General features: G+C 46.2%; 1 protein-coding gene across 4 annotated transcripts in view; it reads left to right on the top strand.

Moving 5' to 3' along the window:
- The first annotated feature begins 9,530 nt into the window (after nt 1–9,530).
- NKTR (natural killer cell triggering receptor) overlaps nt 9,531–19,845 on the top strand; it is a 44,954-nt gene continuing 34,639 nt past the window's right edge. For 3 of the 4 annotated variants that reach the window (XM_044295657.1, XM_044295658.1, XM_044295654.1), the window contains exons 1-2: nt 15,935–15,997; nt 19,751–19,827. In XM_044295657.1, coding sequence (XP_044151592.1) covers nt 19,770–19,827 — 58 coding nt within the window. In that variant the 5' untranslated portion in view covers nt 15,935–15,997; nt 19,751–19,769. Of the gene's footprint in view, nt 9,656–15,934; nt 15,998–19,750; nt 19,828–19,845 lie in introns of those variants that run through there. The other variant, XM_044295655.1, reaches the window with a different exon arrangement.

The raw sequence follows: 19,845 nt of genomic DNA, 5'->3' as shown, positions 1-19,845 counted from the left end.
TAATTATGTGTACGTTCCTGACGGGATCCCGGATGCTGGCGGCTCCATGATGGACCCACATCCTTGTCTGGAGACTTAGAAAGTGTGAGTTCTGCCAAGAGCCGCGTCCCGGACAAAACCTTCTACAATGAGGGATATTCATTTGTTTCTGGAAGAGCTAGGTGACAACAAAAAACGGCCACCACCGTATCTCCCACTGTATTCCAGTTACTCGCCAAGATCTCTGCTTGCTGTCAATGTGTTGAAACATTATTGCTTACATCCAGAGGTTGAAAACCCATTCTGAACTATTACTTTTTTCATGGCTGGGGGTTTGTTACAGTCACACCTAGTCCCTACAGTCCTCTGTGAGGTAAAGCAGCACAAATCTTTCTCCTATCCAGGTTAGTTTGTTACAATGTATCAGTGCAGGTAACATGTATCAGAGGATAACAAACCCTCAGCTGTGAGAAGTGTTGCTGGCCGTATTGGTCTGTTTACCGTTCATTGTCAGGAAGCAGAGATTTTGAAAGTGACAGATTAATTTACATAAGATTGGACCCCACTCCCTTTAACCTCTTAGTGACCACCAGTACTTCTTTTTTACGGCGATCACTACGGGGCCGGCTGGGCCGCCGCCTTTTTTTACGGCAGCCCAGTCTAAGCGCTGCACGGGTCTCTGATGCAGCAGAGAGCAGGGTTCCTGCTCTAACAGCCTGGACCAACAGGAGCTCTGATTTGGGCTGTTTAACTCCTTGCATCCTGCAGGCAATGGCGCCCGCTGCATGTCAGCGGTTACAGAGGGAGCGGACTCCCTCTGTCTCCCAAATGACACTGCGGGTGCTCATGTGACTATAGGCCCCAAGCCTGTCGCCACTGTTCCCCAGCAGGCTGCACCTCTTTGGCGCAGCCTGCTGGTCAATGTCAGTATAGCACTGACATTAAAATACAATGCACTACAGGAATAGTGTATTGTATTTTTGGAGCGATCAAAAGATTTCTATTGGAAAACCGCTTTTCAATATAAAAAATTCAACAAAAAAAATTTTCCCCCATTTGTTTGGTACTGCTGTGTCTGTACCGACCCACACTACACAACTGTCATGTAAATTGTGCCGTATGGTGAACGTCGTAAAAAAAAAAAGACAGAATTGCTGCTTTCTGTAATAAAAAGCAATCAAAATCCAAAATGATACCAATGAAAACAAGAAGCCCTCACACAGCTCGAGTAGAAAGAAAAATAAAAAAGTTATGGTAGTGATGCATTTAAAGGAGTATTCCCATCTGCAAGATCATATTTGAGACGTTTACACTAAAGCCATAGATAATTTTTGCAATTTGCTTGTATTATTTAAAATATTACAAAGAAAAAAATGTGGGGGATTCAGCTCGCACAACCCAGTATGCAGGTGCAGATTGCTATGGCGAAATACAGATACAAACGCAAAAACACAGATGCAATCGCACTCTGCACCCAGCGCTCTGCCCTGCCTTTATGCTGGATGTTGAATAAGGCGTTGGTGTACATTGTGGCCAAAGCGTAATAAGCCACTCACCACGTCAAGGTCGCCTTCATGAGTGGTCCCTAACACTAGTTCCTACCTGTTATGGGCTATGACAGCCACACAAAGTCCAGGGAGCGCAGGTACAGCATGCACGCCAAGCACACTCTGCTTTTAACCCCGTCCGGTGCCATTACAGCTTTCATCGGATCCAGGGATGCAAGTACCAACATGCATGCTGAGCCCTCTATATACTTCTCCTGGAGTCAAATGGCTACTGGTAGGTGCTATATAAGCAGACTCAGAACCCCCCACATTTTTTTCTTTGTAGTATATATTGGAGGCGTGGCGATCTCCAAGCAGTCATGCACACCTGACCAGTTAGTCTGCCCTGGAGGCTGGTTTTAAAGTCAGTATAAAACTGAGTCTGCTTAGCACCTACCAGTAGCCATTTGGCTCCAGGAGAAGTATATAGAGGGCTCAGCATGCATGTTGGTACTTGCATCCCTGGATCCAATGAAAGCTGTAATGGCACCGGACGGGGTTAGAAGCAGAGTGTGCTTGGCGTGCATGCTGTATCTGCGCTCCCTGGACTTTCTGTGGCTGTCATGGCCCATAACAGGTAGGAACTAGTGTTAGGGACCACTCATGGAGGCGACCTTGACGTGGTGAGTGGCTTATTACGCTTTGGCCAAAATGTACACCAACGCCTTATTCAACATCCAGCATAGAGGCAGGGCAGAGTGCGATTGCATTTGTGTTTTTGCATTATTTAAACTGCAGCCATTTTGATAAATTCCCTTCCCTCTTACCCCATTGTTGACATGTGGCAACCCATAGATACGGTGTGGAGCGGTGGCCGTATCTATGGGCCGCGCTTGCGCAGACTGCACTTACTTTTCACCCAGGTGGCCGGTTATTCCCACAAGAGCTCGTGCGGTGCCGCGCATGTGCATTTCTTCTTTCTTCACGGCCGCGTCTGATACAGAGCCGCGCATGCTCTGTATGCAGCACGGCCGTAGGAGCGAGCGGGCGAGAGAGGAGCTGAGCGCGCAGGAGCAAGCTGGACACCCGGAGGACCAACAGCTTAGGTAAGTGGCTGCAGCACATAATTCCCTCATCCACTAAAACACCAACGATTTTATATGTTATAACAATCAAAGGGGGAGAACTCTATAGAGTGGAGGGAGGCTGGGGACAGCAATATGCAGGGGAATGGACCCTGGGGACAATAATATTCTGGAAAATGGACCCTGGGGACAACAATATGCAGTGAAATGGACACTGGGGACAACAATATGCAGGGGAATGGACACTGGGGACAACAATATGCAGTGAAATGGGCGCTGGGGACAACAATATGCAGGGGAATGGACACTGGGGACAACAATATGCAGTGAAATGGGCGCTGGGGACAACAATATGCAGGGAAATGGGCGCTGGGGACAACAATATGCAGGGGAATGGACACTGGGGACAACAATATGCAGTGAAATGGGCGCTGGGGACAACAATATGCAGGGGAATGGACACTGGGGACAACAATATGCAGTGAAATGGGCGCTGGGGACAACAATATGCAGGGAAATGGACCCTGGGGACAACAATATGCAGTGAAATGGGCACTGGGGACAACAATATGCAGTGAAATGGGCACTGGGGACAACAATATGCAGGGGAATGGACCCTGGGGACAACAATATGCAGTGAAATGGACACTGGGGACAACAATATGCAGTGAAATGGGCGCTGGGGACAACAATATGCAGGGGAATGGACACTGGGGACAACAATATGCAGTGAAATGGGCACTGGGGACAACAATATGCAGGGGAATAGAATATTTAGAATTATTCAAATGACTAACTTTCAAGTCGTTGTTTCTGATGTCTATTAGAAAAATAAAATATTCACATATATATATATTATGAAACTGATTGTTCATGGGGATGCTTTGTCAAATAGAATAATTATCAGTCTGGCAGATGCTATCCAGCTGTATTGCCAGACATAGCTGTTTCTCTTGATGGAAGAAAGTACCGTACACTCTTACATCAGCAGTGGGGTTGACTGGCTGTAAATACAACTTTTCTAAATGTCAGCCCCCCCCCCCTGCACTGTGGATGTCACTACTACATATGTGTCTTCCCCTCAGCACTGTGGCTGAACCGCTTCATATACTGTACTGCACTACTTTATCTGTCTATTCCACCCCCCCCCCCCAGCATTGTGACGCTCTAGCTATAGCAGCATATACCGCCCTACAGTATTTAGTAGATAGAAACACACAAAGACTCCAATAACTAAAGTAAGGTGCTACACCGGCATACCCAGCATACACCTTACTAGAGCTGGCGGGGGAGGGGAAGACATATGTAGCAGAGCTGTATAGGAAACTGGTCAGCCACAGTGCTAGAGGGGACTGGAAAACGTTAATTGTTAACGTAAATTTGTTTTCCCTTAGTCCTAACTGCAGCACAAGTGGGGATTCCTCCCCTGTGAAGTCGGTCAGGACAGGCGGAATTTTTGTTGAAAAAGAAAATAACTGACAAGTATAAATAATTAACTAATTAAACCCACCCCTATACAGGATTCCCCAATGTGGCAGGAGGTGCTTTTAGAAATAATAATCAAGATAGGGTGAGAAATTTGTGTGCTGCTGTTAGGACTAAGGGAAAACAAATTTACGTTAAAAATTAACGTTTCCCTGTCGTCCTAAGCAGCAGCACAAGTGGGGACCTAGCAAGGAGTACAACACACAAATTGGGAGGGACACCATTTCTTTTTTTTAAGAGACAGCGGCACTTAGAATAGACTGTCCAAAGGCCACTCCCTCAGACCGCCTAGAATCTAGACGATAATGTCTAATAAAAGTGCTCTGGGAGCTCCAGGAAGTGGCAGCACAGATCTAGTCTAGTGAAATCAGCTTCTTTTCATCATAGGAAGTGGAGACTGCCCTGGTGGAATGGGCAATCACAAAGGATGGAGGAGCCAAATTCTGAGATAGGAAAGCTACCTTTACCCACCTGCTCAAAGAAGGTTTAGACGCTTTAAGACCCTTGTTTTTACCAGCATATGATAACAGGAGATTTTCAGATAAATTCTTAGGACTCTAGGGATCAGGGGCGTAGCTAAAGGCTTACGGGCCCTGGTGCAAGAGTTCAGCTTGGGCCCCCCTTCCATCAGTGCTTTCTGGCCAGGGGCAGGGAAGCACATAACCTGTTGTGCTGCCTAAGGAAAAAATTGATACGCCCCCCATGCCAAATTCTTGACCTAACCCCCTTCCCTCCAGCCAGAGGTGCAACTTGACCAGCATGTACTTTCTATAATACAGGCCTTCTTATGCGACACAAGGGTCTTTGGGCCCCCTCAGGCTCCTGGGCCCGGTAGCGACTGCTACCTCTGCACCCCCTATAGCTACGCCCCTGCTAGGGATATCCAAGGTATGCAACATTTTTTCTTCTGGAGATGATGGGGAAGGACAGAAGACTGGTAAAGATATTGTCTGGTTGGTATTCCTGAAAGACTGAACTTTTGGTACAAAGGTCAGAAGGAATCTTAGCAGGACCTTCTTGGCCGAGGTAATGGCCAACAGAAAGGTGACCTTTAGGGACAAAAACCTAAGGTCAACACTTTCCAAAGGTTCAAATGAGGAAGAACATAGCCCCTTTAGAACAATAGATAAATCCCACTCAGGGATTGGTCTCAGGATGCTAGGTTTTAGTCTCTCAGCTCCTTTAAGGAACTTCCTGATTAGGGGGTCTTAAAAAAGAGAACTGCCAAGACAGGCAGATAAAGCAAAGATATGGACTCTGAGTGTAGATGGGCTTAGACCCTTGTCCAGACCATCTTGAAGAAACTGTAAAAATAGCTGAAAGAAGATCTGAGGCTACTACCTCTTTATCGGCACACCATTGAAGGAAGATCTTATTTATCCTGGAATATTTATTATTTAACAGAAATTGAAAGTGAGGGCGAGCACTCAACACCTGGAACCAGTTAGTAATGCATAAAATTATTTATTAAAATCACCATATAACAATATGACATATAACATATAAATGGACCATATAAACTAAAATACAATAAAGATGCCACTTAGGGAATGGTTAAAGGGAGTCTGTCACCACTTTTTTGCATGTTAGACCATTAAAATAGGGTTATTTGATCCAGCCAGAACATAAAAACGGTACCTTTGTGGTAGAAAACAGACTTTTCAATTTGCAGAAACGAACTTATAAGATTATTTTCGGAGCCCTCTCAAGTGCCCAGGGCGGTCTCTCAATCCTCGGAGCCCCTGGCTGGCACCTCCTAAACGGCTGATAACTCCGCCCTCCGTGCGCCTCTGCCCGCCCGTTTACTCCCCTCCCCTGTCCCTTTCCACTGCGGCTGTGCGGTACAAATCGTAGCGGGCGCATGCGCAATGCGATGCCCGCTCCTGGCAGGGCATCGCAATACCTACTGCGGCACTATTGTTGGGCTGTTATTGGAGCAGTACATAAGAGCCAGCTAAATTCATTGACTATTGCTATATGCGCATGGGACATTGTAGCACATCGGTGTAACTCATTTGCTACATTATTAGCCTTGAACAGAAGAGACTGTTACTACTTAACCATTCCCTAAGTGGCATCTTTATTGTATTTTAGTTTATATGGTCCATTTATATGTTATATGTCATATTGTTATATGGTGATTTAATAAATAATTTTATGCATTACTAACTGGTTCCAGGTGTTGAGTGCTCGCCCTCACTTTCAATTTCTGTTACATTTATCACTAGAGGAGGGGTGATCCTCTATATTGGGCTAGCAGCACCATCCAGAACCCCGCCTGAGGCGAGCCACCAATTTTGAGATCACAGACCATTAATATTTATTATTTGTAGACTCTGCTCTGGAGTGTGAAATTGTTCTCAAGACCTCCGCTGAAAGCCCTCTAGCTTCTAGTAGGGACCTGTCAATCTCCAGGCTGTCAGACTGAATCTCCTCAGATCTAGGCAGGAACCTGTGTCCTGATGCACTAGGTCCTGCGTTAGGGGAAGTCTCCAATATACACCCTGACTCATCTGCATGAGCTGGGTGAACCATGACCTCTTTGGCCAGAATGGAATGATGGCGATCACTGAGGTCTGGTCTTGCTTGATTTTCATCAATACCCTTGGTATCATGGAAATTGGAGGGAATACATAAGCCAGCCTGAACCTCCATGTTATGGACAGAGCATCTATCTATCGCTACAGGATTGTCCTCCTTGTAAAGGGAGCAGAACCTGTTCACCTTGGAGTTTAGTTGAGTTGCCATCAAATCGATCTCTGGAGTTCCCCAGCGCTGGGTTATCTATGTGAAGATGCCCTTGTTCAGTGACCACTCACCTGGAACTGAAAGGCCTCGACTCAGGTGATCTGCAACTATGTTGAGAGCTCCCCTGATATGAACCACCGTTAGGTGGGATAGGTTGGTCTCTGCCCAGGAAAAAATTCAATTCACTTCTCTGCGGAGTAGTTTGGATCTTGTGCCTCCCTGTCTGTTGATGTAGGCGACTACTGTCGTATTGTCGGTACGAACTCTCACCGCCCTGTTGCGGATAAGAGGAGCAAAGTGATTGAGAGCTAGACAGACTGCTCTCAACTCCCTCATGGACTCCAAGTACCTTGTACTGGGATTCTCCTCCAGATGGGCTCCCCAACCTAGAAGGAAGGCATCCGTGGTCAACATGATCCAACGAGGTTGAATCAAGGACCTTCCATCTGATAGGTTCTTCCACCACCTGAGTAAAGAACGGACTTCGGTGGACAGGGGGTGTGTCTTGTTCAAACTCCTGGAATTGCGATTCCAAACCACTAACACTTCCTCTTGGAGGGGACGTAGATACCACAAGGCCCAAGGAACTGCCTCTGCAGACGCTGACATGTGGCCCAACATCTTCATAACAGTTCTGATGGAAACTTGCCTGGGTACCAGAAGGAACTCCGCTGCTCTTATTACACGATCTTTCCTCTCCGAAGAAAGAGTCATGTGATTGGAATTGATCACAAACCGCAGAAATTTCCTTGTGGTGAAAGGAAGAATTTTTGACTTGTCCCAATTTATAAGTCAGCCTAGGTGTTGAAGAGTTTGAAGAGCCAGCTGAAGATAAAATTGCAAGACGTCTAGAGTGGCAGCTTTTAACAGCCAGTCGTCTAAGTATGGGACGATCTCTAATCCTTGAAGCCTGAGCTGAGCGACAACCGGAGCCACAACCTTGGTGAAGGTGTGGGGGGTGGAGGAGATGCCAAAAGGCAGTACAGCAAACTGGTAGCGCTTCACCACACCTTTTATGGATACAGCAACTCTCAGATACTTTTTGTGTGCTGGATGGATGGAAACATGAATGTACGCGTCCTTCAGATCTATGGTGACCATAATGTCTCCGGGATTCAGAATATTGATTACTGAGCGTATGGTCTCCATCCGGAAGCGCTTTTGCTTGATAAAGCGATTTAGATAGCGTAGGTTGATAATCATCCGCCAATCGCCTGATGGCTTTGGGACAAGAAAAATCAGGGAATAGACTCCTTGACCCCGTTCGCGAGGGGGGACCTCCTCTAGAGCACTCTTTTGGATGTACTGAAGAACGGAGTCCTCCAAGACTAGCTGCTTGTCGTGGGCAAGGCGTTTTGTCAGGATAAACTTCTCCTGAGGGGAGGGGGGGGGGGGGGATAAACTCGATCTTGTACCCGGATGTCATTACATCCAAAACCCAGGGATCCGGAATTTCTTGAAGCCAAAAATTCCTGAACAAACTTAAACGTGCTCCGACTGGAGGAGGATTGGGGGATAGCGCCACGTGCAGCGGAACTGGAGGGGATAGGGGAGGGTGACTTGTAGAAGGCTGATGAGAGTCATGGGTCAGCCTTGCGGTCCTTCCCACGACCTCGACCTCTACCGAGTTTGCAGCTCTCAGAGGGTTTCTGGAACGTGGACGAACTCTGATATCTCCCTCCTCTAGCTCTTACTCAGCCTCGAAAGGTCTGTTGTGGAAGGGACTTCCCCTTCTTGTCAGCCAAGCTCTCCATTAAGCGATCAAGCTTAGACCCAAACAATCTTCCGGGCTCATAGGGGAGACCACAAAGGTTGAACTTTGAGGTGTTGTCTGCCACCCATGGTCTGAGCCAAAGGGGGCGTCTACTGGCTGAAGAAAGAGCCATCGTCTTGGCTGCTAGCTTAAGATGTTGGGGTGCAGAATCGCATAGGAAATCGATACCAAGGAGGAGGGTCTTGAATTTGTCCAGGACATCATTTCTGGTCATACCAGATTCAAAATCAGATTGGATCCGAAGGACGCGGGTGCGGATAAAATTCGCTACCTCACTCGACGTTGAGTCTTTTCGGACGGAAAAAGAAAAGCCGAACCCTCATCCTCAGAAGAGGAATCATCCTCGACCAAAATAACCTCTTCGGACATAGAGACAGGACCAGGAGAGGCCTGTCTAGGTCTCTTACCAGAGACCGTATTCTTTATCTCCGAAATGGAAGTGTCCATAAATTCCTTCATTCAGGAAAACATCTCACAGACTGTAGGCTCCGTATTGGGAGGCATGGGCCGACACCCAGGGCAACGGTGGAATTCATACGAATCTGGCAATGGAGTGCCACAATTAGAACACGCAAGATGCCTCTGTTTTTGCGTACATTTCCCATGTCCGGAACCTGGAGATGTCATATTGAGGCAAAGTATAGTACACTAGCAGGATCTCAAACTGACCACCTGAAGTGCAGCTCTGAATGTGACTGGAGTAGAATCCTTACTCCTGCCACCCTGAGCTAGCCAGAGGGCAGAGAGATAACCTCCTACCTGAAAGTGAGGTCAGAAGCGACTCAGCTGAGGCGGCACACTAGAAAAAACTATACATAAAAGTATAATACCAATATACCTGGCCCCGTCCTCCTCTCCTCAGACACGCAGAGAGGACAGGAGGTGAAGAAAATACTATACTATAGTATATACCGCGCACCCGGAAGTTGTCAGATGACGCACTTCCGGGACGCGGCAGGAGCACTGGCTGCCCGAAGCTAGAACTCCAGAGCGGAGGAAAGACCGCAACGCCGTCATGGCACCCCACGATCACCGAGGCACAAAGGATGGAGGAGCCACCTGGACTCAGGAGGGGATGCCCAAGGGCATCACAGCAGGTACCCTAAAAAAAGAAAAGAAAAAAGAAGCAGTAAATTTAAGAAAGATATAAAGAGACTCTAGCTTGGGAGTCTAACCTGTCCTAGGTTCACAGGACAGAAAAAAAAGCACCTCCTGCCAGGTTGGGTTTAATTAGTTAATTATTTATACTTGGCAGTTATTTTCTTTTTCAACAAAAACTCTGCCTGTCCTGACCGGCTTCACAGGGGAGGAATCCCCACTTGTGCTGCTGGTTAGGACGACAGGGAAAGACAGATGTAGCAGAGCTGTAAATGCATCTATACAGATACATGGTCTAAGGTTTATACACAACTGTAGTAGAGCTATAATGGAAACAAATCTCCATCAGTGCTGGTGGGTGGGGGATGGTAATATTTTAGGGGAGGCAAAAGCACAGATCATTTGGCTACTTTTGGGCTGATGTATAGTAGTGAATTATTGTTTTGATGCTCAGAAAGGGTTTTGTGTGTAAAACTGTATTAGGCGACTTTCACACTTGCGGCAGAGGATTCCTGCAGGCAGTTCCGTCGCAAAAAACCTATGCAAACTGATGGCATTTGTCAGATGGATCCGGATGCGGATCCGTCTGACAAATGCATTGAAATGCCGGATCCGTCTCTCTGGAAAAACGGATCCGGTATATATTTTTGTTTTTGCATTTTTTTCGGTCTGCGTGCCGGAACACTTAGGCCCCTTTCACACGGGCGAGTATTCCGCGTGGATGCGATGCGTGAGTTGAACGTATTGCACCCGCACTGAATCCGGACCCATTCATTTCTATGGGGCAGTTCACATGAGCGGGGATTTTCACGCATCACTTGTGCGTTGCGTGAAAATCGCAGCATGCTCCATTTTGTGCGTTTTTCACGTAACGCAGGCCCCTCAGAAATGAATGGGGTTGCGTTAAAAATCGCAAGCATCCGCAAGCAAGTGCGGATGCGGTGCGCTTTTCACGCACGGTTGCTAGGAGACGATCGGCATGGAGACCCGATCATTATTATTTTCCCTTATAACATGGTTATAAGGGAAAATAATAGCATTCTGAATACAGAATACATAGTACAATAGCGCTGGAGGGGTTAAAAAAATAAATAAAAATTTAACTCACCTTAATCCACTTGATCGCGCAGCCGGCATCTCTTCTGTCTGTCTTCTGTGCTGTGTGCAGGAACAGGACCTGTGGTGACGTCACTCCGGTCATCACATGATCTTTTACCATGGTGATGGATCATATGATGACCGGAGTGATGTCACCACAGGTCCTGTTCCTGCAATCAGCTAAGATGAAGACAGAATGTGATGCCGGCTGCGCGATCAAGTGGATTAAGGTGAGTAAAATTTTTAGTTTTTAACCCCTCCAGCGCTATTGTACTCTGCATTCTGTATTCAGAATGCTATTATTTTCCCTTATAACCATGTTATAAGGGAAAATAATACAATCTACAGAACACCGATCCCAAGCCCGAACTTCTGTGAAGAAGTTCGGGTTTGGGTACCAAACATGCGCAATTTTTCTCACGTGAGTGCAAAACGCATTAGAATGTTTTGCACTCGCGCGGAAAAATCGTGCATGTTCCCGCAACACACCCGCACCTTTTCCCGCAACGCCAGTGTGAAAGAGGCCTTAGGGTATGTGATGAATACCACCCCTCGTGCCCGCTGACGTCAACCACGTCGAGCTCACGAGACCTGGTATGATCACGGGGTTTACCAAAAACGTGAAGTTACGCCCTCCAGAGGAGCACGTAAGGTCAGGCTGGTATAGTTTACACACACACACCTCCTGTCCACGCGGGCACAGAGAGGCAACAAGCTGGAAGGGCCTTTTCACTGCCGCAGTGAAAACAGCCCACACTCAGCCCGGGTAACTGCCACCAGTTTCTCGTTTGACATAAGCCCGGTCCGCTAACGGGATTATATAGGGTCAGAAACCAACCCGCGGTAGCTTATAACTAGGCCAAAACACGGACGTGGGGATTCGTGATCGAGATACAAGATAGCACAAGATTAAATTATAGATTTAATCGCTGTAAGAGCACACTAGATATGACACAATATACACAGTGGTCTGAGATTACAGATACAGATTATATGGGTACAATAGGATTAAGCAGTGTGAAAGTAAGTTACCAAGTATGATGAAAGTTCCTTGGCGATGTCCTGAGCTGGAGGCCACACGAGGGGCTGTGATCTCCTGCTATTTCCTGGGTCCCTCTAAACCAGTGTTTCCCAACCAGTGTGCCTCCAGCTGTTGCAAAACTACAACTCCCAGCATGCCCGGACAGCATTTGGCTGTGCGGGCATGCTGGGAGTTGTAGTTTTGTAACAGCTGGAGGCACACTGGTTGGGAAACACTGCTCTAAACACATGTGTAGGATGTGACCCCTCTTCAGAGAAAAGACGCCGCCTACTTGCTGGCACCAGGCTTTTAACCTGTAGCTGGTCCATCCCCTCCATGCCTCAGGGAGGGGTCAACTCCCCCTCTTCTGGGCTGACGGTGAATGACCCACAAAACCCCTTTAGGGGTCATAGCTCCAGACCAGAGGGTCACAGGGAGATGGTTCTGGGACTAATGGACCTGCCTGGGTTCCGGCTACAAGTAGAGCCCAAACCTGGTACCGGTAGGTGGCTTCTATGGGGAGATATGGGTATCTCCCTACCCCGACTGGGTACGAGTAAACCAAGACCATGGGACCGTACCTCGTGGCCACCGTGACACAAATATGTATCCGGTTTGCGCCTGCGATGGCCAGGTGATTCATAATTCCTTATGAGAGGTAGGTGCCAATATGTCTAGGAAATCTCATTGATCCAGGCAAAAGCAGATACCCACAGCAGGGGTTTTTCCTGCAGATTCAGGTGGCTCCCAACTGCTGCACAGAGGTGCGAACTTCTCCTTGAAGCTTGGACCCCCTGAGGGGTGTCTTCCTGGCCAACTGACACTCAGTTGGCTGGGGGGGGGGTGGAAACTTATTTGGCATGTACACTGAGTCATGCCAAGAGGTGCATCAAATTACAATCAGGGCTGGGGGCTTTGAAGCAGGGAAATCCCTACCTCTGCTGTCTGTCAGCAAATGGGGGGTGTGAGGACATGGCTGACAGTAAATATTAATCCATATTCCTCACAGGGTACTTTCACATTAGCGTTTTTCTTTTCCGACATAGAGTTCCGTCCTAGGGGCTCTATACCGGAAAATAACTGATCAGTTTTGTCCCCATGCACTCTGAATGGAGAGTAATCCGTTCAGGATGCATCAGGATGTCTTCAGTTCAGTCTTTTTGACTGTTCAGGGCGGAGATAATACCGCAGCATGCTGCGGTTTTATCTCCGGCCCAAAAAAACGGAGCACTTTTCTGAATGCCGGATCCGTCATTTTTTTTTCCATAGAAATGTATTAGTGTCGGATCCGGCATTCAAATTGCCGCATTGACGGATCCGGCATGCGCAGACCTTTAAAAATGTGAAAAAAATTAATACCGGATCCGTTTTGCCGGATGACACCGGAAAACCAGATCCGGTTTTGCAATGCATTTTTCTGACTGATCAGGATCCTGATAAGTCTGAAAAATTCCTGATCAGTCATGCGTTGGCATACAGTTTGCCTGATCAGGCAGGCAGTTCAGGCAACGGAACCGCCTGCCGGAATCAAACAACGCAAGTGTGAAAGTGCCCTTCGTGCCGCATCTGACAAGTGTTCAGTCTTTTTAGACGGAAATAAAACTGCAGCAAAAAGGTAAAAAGACTGAACTGAAGACATCCTGATCAGATTGCTCTCCGTTCAGAATGCATTAGGATAAAACTGATCAGTTCTTTTCCGGCATTGAGCCCCTAGGACGGAACTCAATACCGGAAAAGAATAACGCTAGTGTGAAAGTACCCCTGGAATGCAGGACAGCCACATGTTACTGTCTAATTAGCTCACATCTCATAGCTCTCTGAGCGATGATTCCCGAGCAGGGGGAGGGGCCTCACAGACACTGCAGGCTGCCAGACTGATGACTCATACTATGCACATGAACCAGCAGTGTGATGTCATAAGGAGGCGTGGCCGGCCTTCGCTCAAACTGCCTAAGCCCCGCCCAGCCTTAGAAGCAGGAAACCAGGCGAGGATGAAGTAGCAAGATGAGAATAACCCTTTAAAGGTTTTTATTGTGCAAAAGTAGTATAAAGTAAAAAAATTATATATATATGTATTTGGTATTGCTGTAATTGCACAGACCAAGAGAATAAAGTTTTTGTGTTTTTTTCTGCCAAAAAATGAACATGGCAAAATTGATAACATAAAGACTCAGTGGCAGTATTGCTGTTCTTTCCCATCTTCCTTCAATCATCGACTGTTGCTCCGCCTGTAGTACACCCCACCTGACGCAGGCTCCACAGTTCTATCCACACAGTCGTATTAGGCTACGTCTACACGACGACATTTGTCGCACGACAATTTTTATAATGGCAGTCTATGGTGTCGCACTGCAACATGCTGCGACTGCGACAGTCGCAGAAAATCCATTCGAGATGGATTTTTCTGCGACTGTTGCGTCGCAGTCGCAACATGTTGCAGTGCGACATTATAGACTGCCATTATAAAAATTGTAGTGCAACAAAATGTTGCAGTGTAGTTGTGCCCTATCTGTTGCGCGACAAATGTCGTCGTGTAGACGTAGCCTTAGTCTTGTTTAAAAGGTTATTCGTGAGATATAAATAATATTCGCTCTTTTGAAGCTTTGCTTGTATTTTTTCATTCCTTTTATTTTTCATATAAATAAATTACCATAAGGCCTCTTGCACACAAACGCTGTGTGGCCGTGGCCTGCATACGGCGGGTCCGCACCGGCCCGTGTGCACTCCACATTACGGATCACAGAGATGCGGAACGGAAGCACGGATCGGAACCCCGCGGAGCGCTTCCGTGGTGTTTCTGTCCGTGCCTCCGCACCGCAAAAAAAAAAAAAATAGAACTTGCGGACAGATCACGGACCCATTCAAGTTGACGGATGCACAATGTTCGTGTGCAAGAGGCCTAATAATGCATAGTCATCCTGAGTGCGCTGAACGGAGGTGGCAATCAGTTCAGCGCTCTCATGATTTCCCATCTTCCTACCCAGAGTTCATAAAAGTTCATCAGTAAGTTATCTGTACCCCAAAAATGGCGCCATTAAAAACGACAACTTGTCCAGCAAACAGCAAGCCCTTATACAGCTACCTAGATGGAAAAATAACAAAGTTATAGCTCGTGGAAGGCGGCGACGGAAAAACGAAGAGAAAAAGAAAAGCACTTGCCCAAATTAGGCCGGACACTAAGGCCCCTTTCACAGGAGCGTTGCGTGACGTGAACGCATTGCACCCGCACTGAATTCTGAGCCATTCATTTCAATGGGTCTCTGTACATGAGCGGGTTTTTTTACGCATCAGTTCTGCGTTGCGTGAAAAACGCTGCATGTTCTATATTCTGCGTTTTTCACGCAGCCCTGGCCCCATAGAAGTGAATGGGGCTGCGTGAAAAACACATCGCATCCGCGTGGAAAAAAACTGAACGCAATCGCAGACAAAACTGCTTGCAAAATGGTGCGAGTGTCACTGAACGCGTCCGGACCTAATCCGTATCGTTCGTGTAAAAGAGGCCTAAGGGGTTAAGAACGCCTGGTCCGTTTTATTCCCAGCTCTTCTTAGGACTTTACACCGCGTTGTTCCTCTGCTGTTCATCCTGGAAATGTAAAAAAACAAATTAGCGATTGCCCCCGATCATGCGCAGGGCCGTTGCCGTTTTTGCCGAGAGCTCGCCACCATTTTTTTTCCACTCCTTCCTTGTCCGCACGGATAGGACACGTTTTATCTTTTTTGCGGGCCGGGGAGCGGACAGAGAGATGCAGGCAGCACACGGTGGGCTTCCCGCATCTGTTGTGGCCCCGTTGAAGCAAACGGATCCGCAAAAAATGCAGATCGGATGCAGACACAAAAACAGGGTGCATGAGTCCTAACAGAGGGGCCACATAATGCACAAGATGCTCTAGAATTGGTATTCTAAGACTCCTCCTCAGCCCATTTGTGCAGGTACTACAGCTAGGGGGCATGCTGGGGGTTGTAGTCCTCCTCCTCATTGTCACACATCCCCCCCATTTGGCTCGACGTCTCCGCACAGTGTTATCCCCAGCTCCGGCCTCTCACAGGCATCACACTGACAGCACACAGCGCAGAAATTCACGCAGGCGTTCACCAAAGACAGCCCTTCTCAGGCTCTAGTCCCGGATGTCAGCGCCGCTAAGGCCCCCTGAAGCCCCGCCCCCTCCGAGGAGATAGGACGTCGAAGAGGAGGAAGAGCGGACGGTGAAAGAAACGCTGACGGGTAATTACACTGAGGGGCCCCGGACTGCCAGGATGGGGCCCCAGCTTACGTCATACTACACTATATACTCTCAGGTCTCTGTGTGTAGTCATGTAGTACCCGACACATCCGCCATATATACTAGACAGCCGTATAAATACAGTATACAGCCCTATAATCCCCCATATATACACTATACAGCCCTATAATCCCTCATATATACAGTATACAGCCCTATAATCCCTCATATATACAGTATACAGCCCTATAATCCCTCATATATACAGTATACAGCCCTATAATCCCCCATATATACAGTATACAGCCCTATAATCCCCCATATATACAGTCCTATAATCCCCCATATATACAGTCCTATAATCCCCCATATATACAGTATACAGTCCTATAATCCCCCATATATACACTATACAGTCCTATAATCCCCCATATATACAGTATACAGTCCTATAATCCCCCATATATACACTATACAGCCCTATAATCCCTCATACATACACTATACAGTCCTATAATCCCCCATATATACAGTATACAGCCCTATAATCCCTCATATATACACCATACAGCCCTAGAATCCCCCATATATACAGTATACAGCCCTATAATCCCCATATATACACTATACAGCCCTATAATCCCTCATATATACACTATACAGCCCTATAATCCCTCATATATACAGTATACAGCCCTATAATCCCTCATATATACAGTATACAGCCCTATAATCCCTCACATATACAGTATACAGCCCTATAATCCCCCATATATACAGTATACAGCCCTATAATCCCCCATATATACAGTCCTATAATCCCCCATATATACAGTATACAGCCCTATAATCCCCCATATATACACTATACAGCCCTATAATCCCCCATATATACACTATACAGCCCTATAATCCCCCATATATACACTATACAGCCCTATAATCCCCCATATATACACTATACAGCCCTATAATCCCCCATATATACACTATACAGCCCTATAATCCCTCATATATACAGTATACAGCCCTGTAATCCTCTATATATACAGTATAAAGCCCTATAATCCCTCATATACACTATACAGCCCTATAAACCTCCATATATACACTATACAGTCCTATAATCCCCCATATATACACTATACAGCCATATAATCCCCCATATACACTATACAGCCCTATAATCCCCCATATACACTATACAGCCCTATAATCCTCCATATATACAGTATACAGCCCTATTATCCCCCATATATACAGTATACAGCCCTATAATCCCCCATATATACAGTATACGGCCCTATAATCCTCCATATATACAGCCCTATAATCCCCCATATATACAGTATACAGCCCTATAATCCCCCATATATACACTATACAGTCCTATAATCCCCCATATATACAGTATACAGCCCTATAATCCTCCATATATACACTATAAGGCCCTATAATCCTCCATATATACAGTATACAGCCCTATAATCCCCCATATATATAGTATACAGCCCTATAATCCCCCATATATACACTATACAGCCCTGTAATCCCCCATATATACACTATACAGCCCTATAATCCTCCATATATACACTATAAGGCCCTATAATCCTCCATATATACAGTATACAGCCCTATAATCCCCCATATATATATATATAGTATACATCCCTATAATCCCCCATATATACACTATACAGCCCTGTAATCCTCCATATATACAGTATACAGCCCTATAATCCCCATATATACACTATACAGCCCTATAATCCCCCATATATACACTATACAGCCCTATAATCCCCCATATATACACTATACAGCCCTATAATCCCCCATATATACACTATACAGCCCTATAATCCCTCATATATACAGTATACAGCCCTATAATCCTCTATATATACAGTATAAAGCCCTATAATCCCTCATATATACACTATACAGCCCTATAAACCTCCATATATACACTATACAGCCCTATAATCCCCCATATATACACTATACAGCCATATAATCCCCCATATACACTATACAGCCCTATAATCCCCCATATACACTATACAGCCCTATAATCCTCCATATATACAGTATACAGCCCTATAATCCCCCATATATATAGTATACAGCCCTATAATCCCCCATATATACACTATACAGCCCTGTAATCCTCCAAATATACAGTATACAGCCCTATAATCCCCATATACAGTATACAGCCCTATAATCCCCTATATATACAGTATGCAGTCCTATAATCCTCTATATATACACTATACAGTCCTATAATCCTCTATATATACACTATACAGCCCTATAAACCTCCATATATACACTATACAGTCCTATAATCCCCCATATATACAGTATACAGTCCTATAATCCTCTATATATACACTATGGGCAGCACGGTGGCTCAGTGGTTAGCACTGGTGCCTTGCAGCGCTGGGGTCCTAGGTTCAAATCCGACCAAGGGCAACATCTGCATGGAGTTTGTATGTTCTCCCCGTGTTTGTGTGGGTTTCCTCCGGGTACTCCGGTTTGCTTCCACACTCCAAAGACATACTCATAGGGACCTTAGATTGTGAGCCCCATTGGGGGCAGTTGGATGTTAATGTCTGTAAAGTGCTGCGGAATGTAGTAGCGCTATATAAGTGCATAGAATAAATAAATATACAGCCCTATAAACCTCCATATATACAGTATACAGCCCTATAATCCCCATATACACTATACAGCCCTATAATCCCCCATATATACACTATACAGTCCTATAATCCCCCATATATACACTACACAGCCCCATAATCCCCCATATATACACTATACAGTCCTATAATCCTCCATATATACACTATACAGCCCTATAAACCTCCATATATACAGCCCTATAGTCCTCTATATATACACACTATACAGCCCTATAATCCTCCATATATACACTATACACTATACAGCCCTATAATCCCCCATATACACTATACAGCGAACCTTTGAGAGGCCGAGTGCCCAAACTGCAACCCTGCCTGTGCTGTTCATAGTGAACAGCACCAGCCCCTGATGAAGGGCAGGAAGAGTCTAACGCAGTTAGAACAGTTCTTTATGCTGACGTGTACATCTGATCTCCAGGTGTGGTCTCTGCAGCGGATATGTAGAAAATCTGTGAATAGCCGTTGTCTCCCTGACCCCTGGATCCCCAACCAGATGACCTGGAGGGACACATGGGTCCAAAACTTCTCCAATGGACTTTGTGATCTCTGCTTGCTGTCAATGAACAGGAGCCTGTTTGTTTACATTCAGAGGCTGAACTGATATTTCACACAGCTGAGGGTTTGTAACAATTGTTACTGTTTATCAACAAAATCTCTCTCCTGTCCTGATGGTTTGTTACACTGATACAATGTACCGGCTTGGAGTCCCCAGAAGATTGCCAAGACTGGAAAAAAACTGTAACAAACCCCCAGGTGTGAGAAGTCAATGTTCTCATTCACTGTCCGCAAGCAGAGCTCTTGAAAATTGTGAGGAATTCAAATGCCAGGGAAGTTGCAGGACTTTATACAGCTTTATAAATGTAGTAATGGACAGTCCCTTTAAGTGCTTCGCTGCTGAGCTCTTTTACCTGTGAGGTGAAGACTCCGCCTCCTGGTGTTTGGGGGCGGAGTCTGATCTCTCCTGTGTGATGTGACTGCAGCGATCAGAGGAGGACGTGTTACAGACCGGGTCCTGATCATCTACTTTCTTCTTCTATGAAGGTCGTGTCTGAGCTGTGCGATGGCAGAAAAGACGCGCCCCCAGTGCTTCTTCGACGTGGAAATTAACAGGGAACCCAGTAAGTACGAGCCGCTGG

The sequence above is a fragment of the Bufo gargarizans genome, chromosome 5, assembly GCF_014858855.1.
Source record: "Bufo gargarizans isolate SCDJY-AF-19 chromosome 5, ASM1485885v1, whole genome shotgun sequence".
Lineage (NCBI taxonomy): Eukaryota > Metazoa > Chordata > Amphibia > Anura > Bufonidae > Bufo > Bufo gargarizans.
The sequence above is the reverse complement of the archived record's forward strand: the minus strand, read 5'-3'. Positions and strand labels throughout refer to the sequence as shown.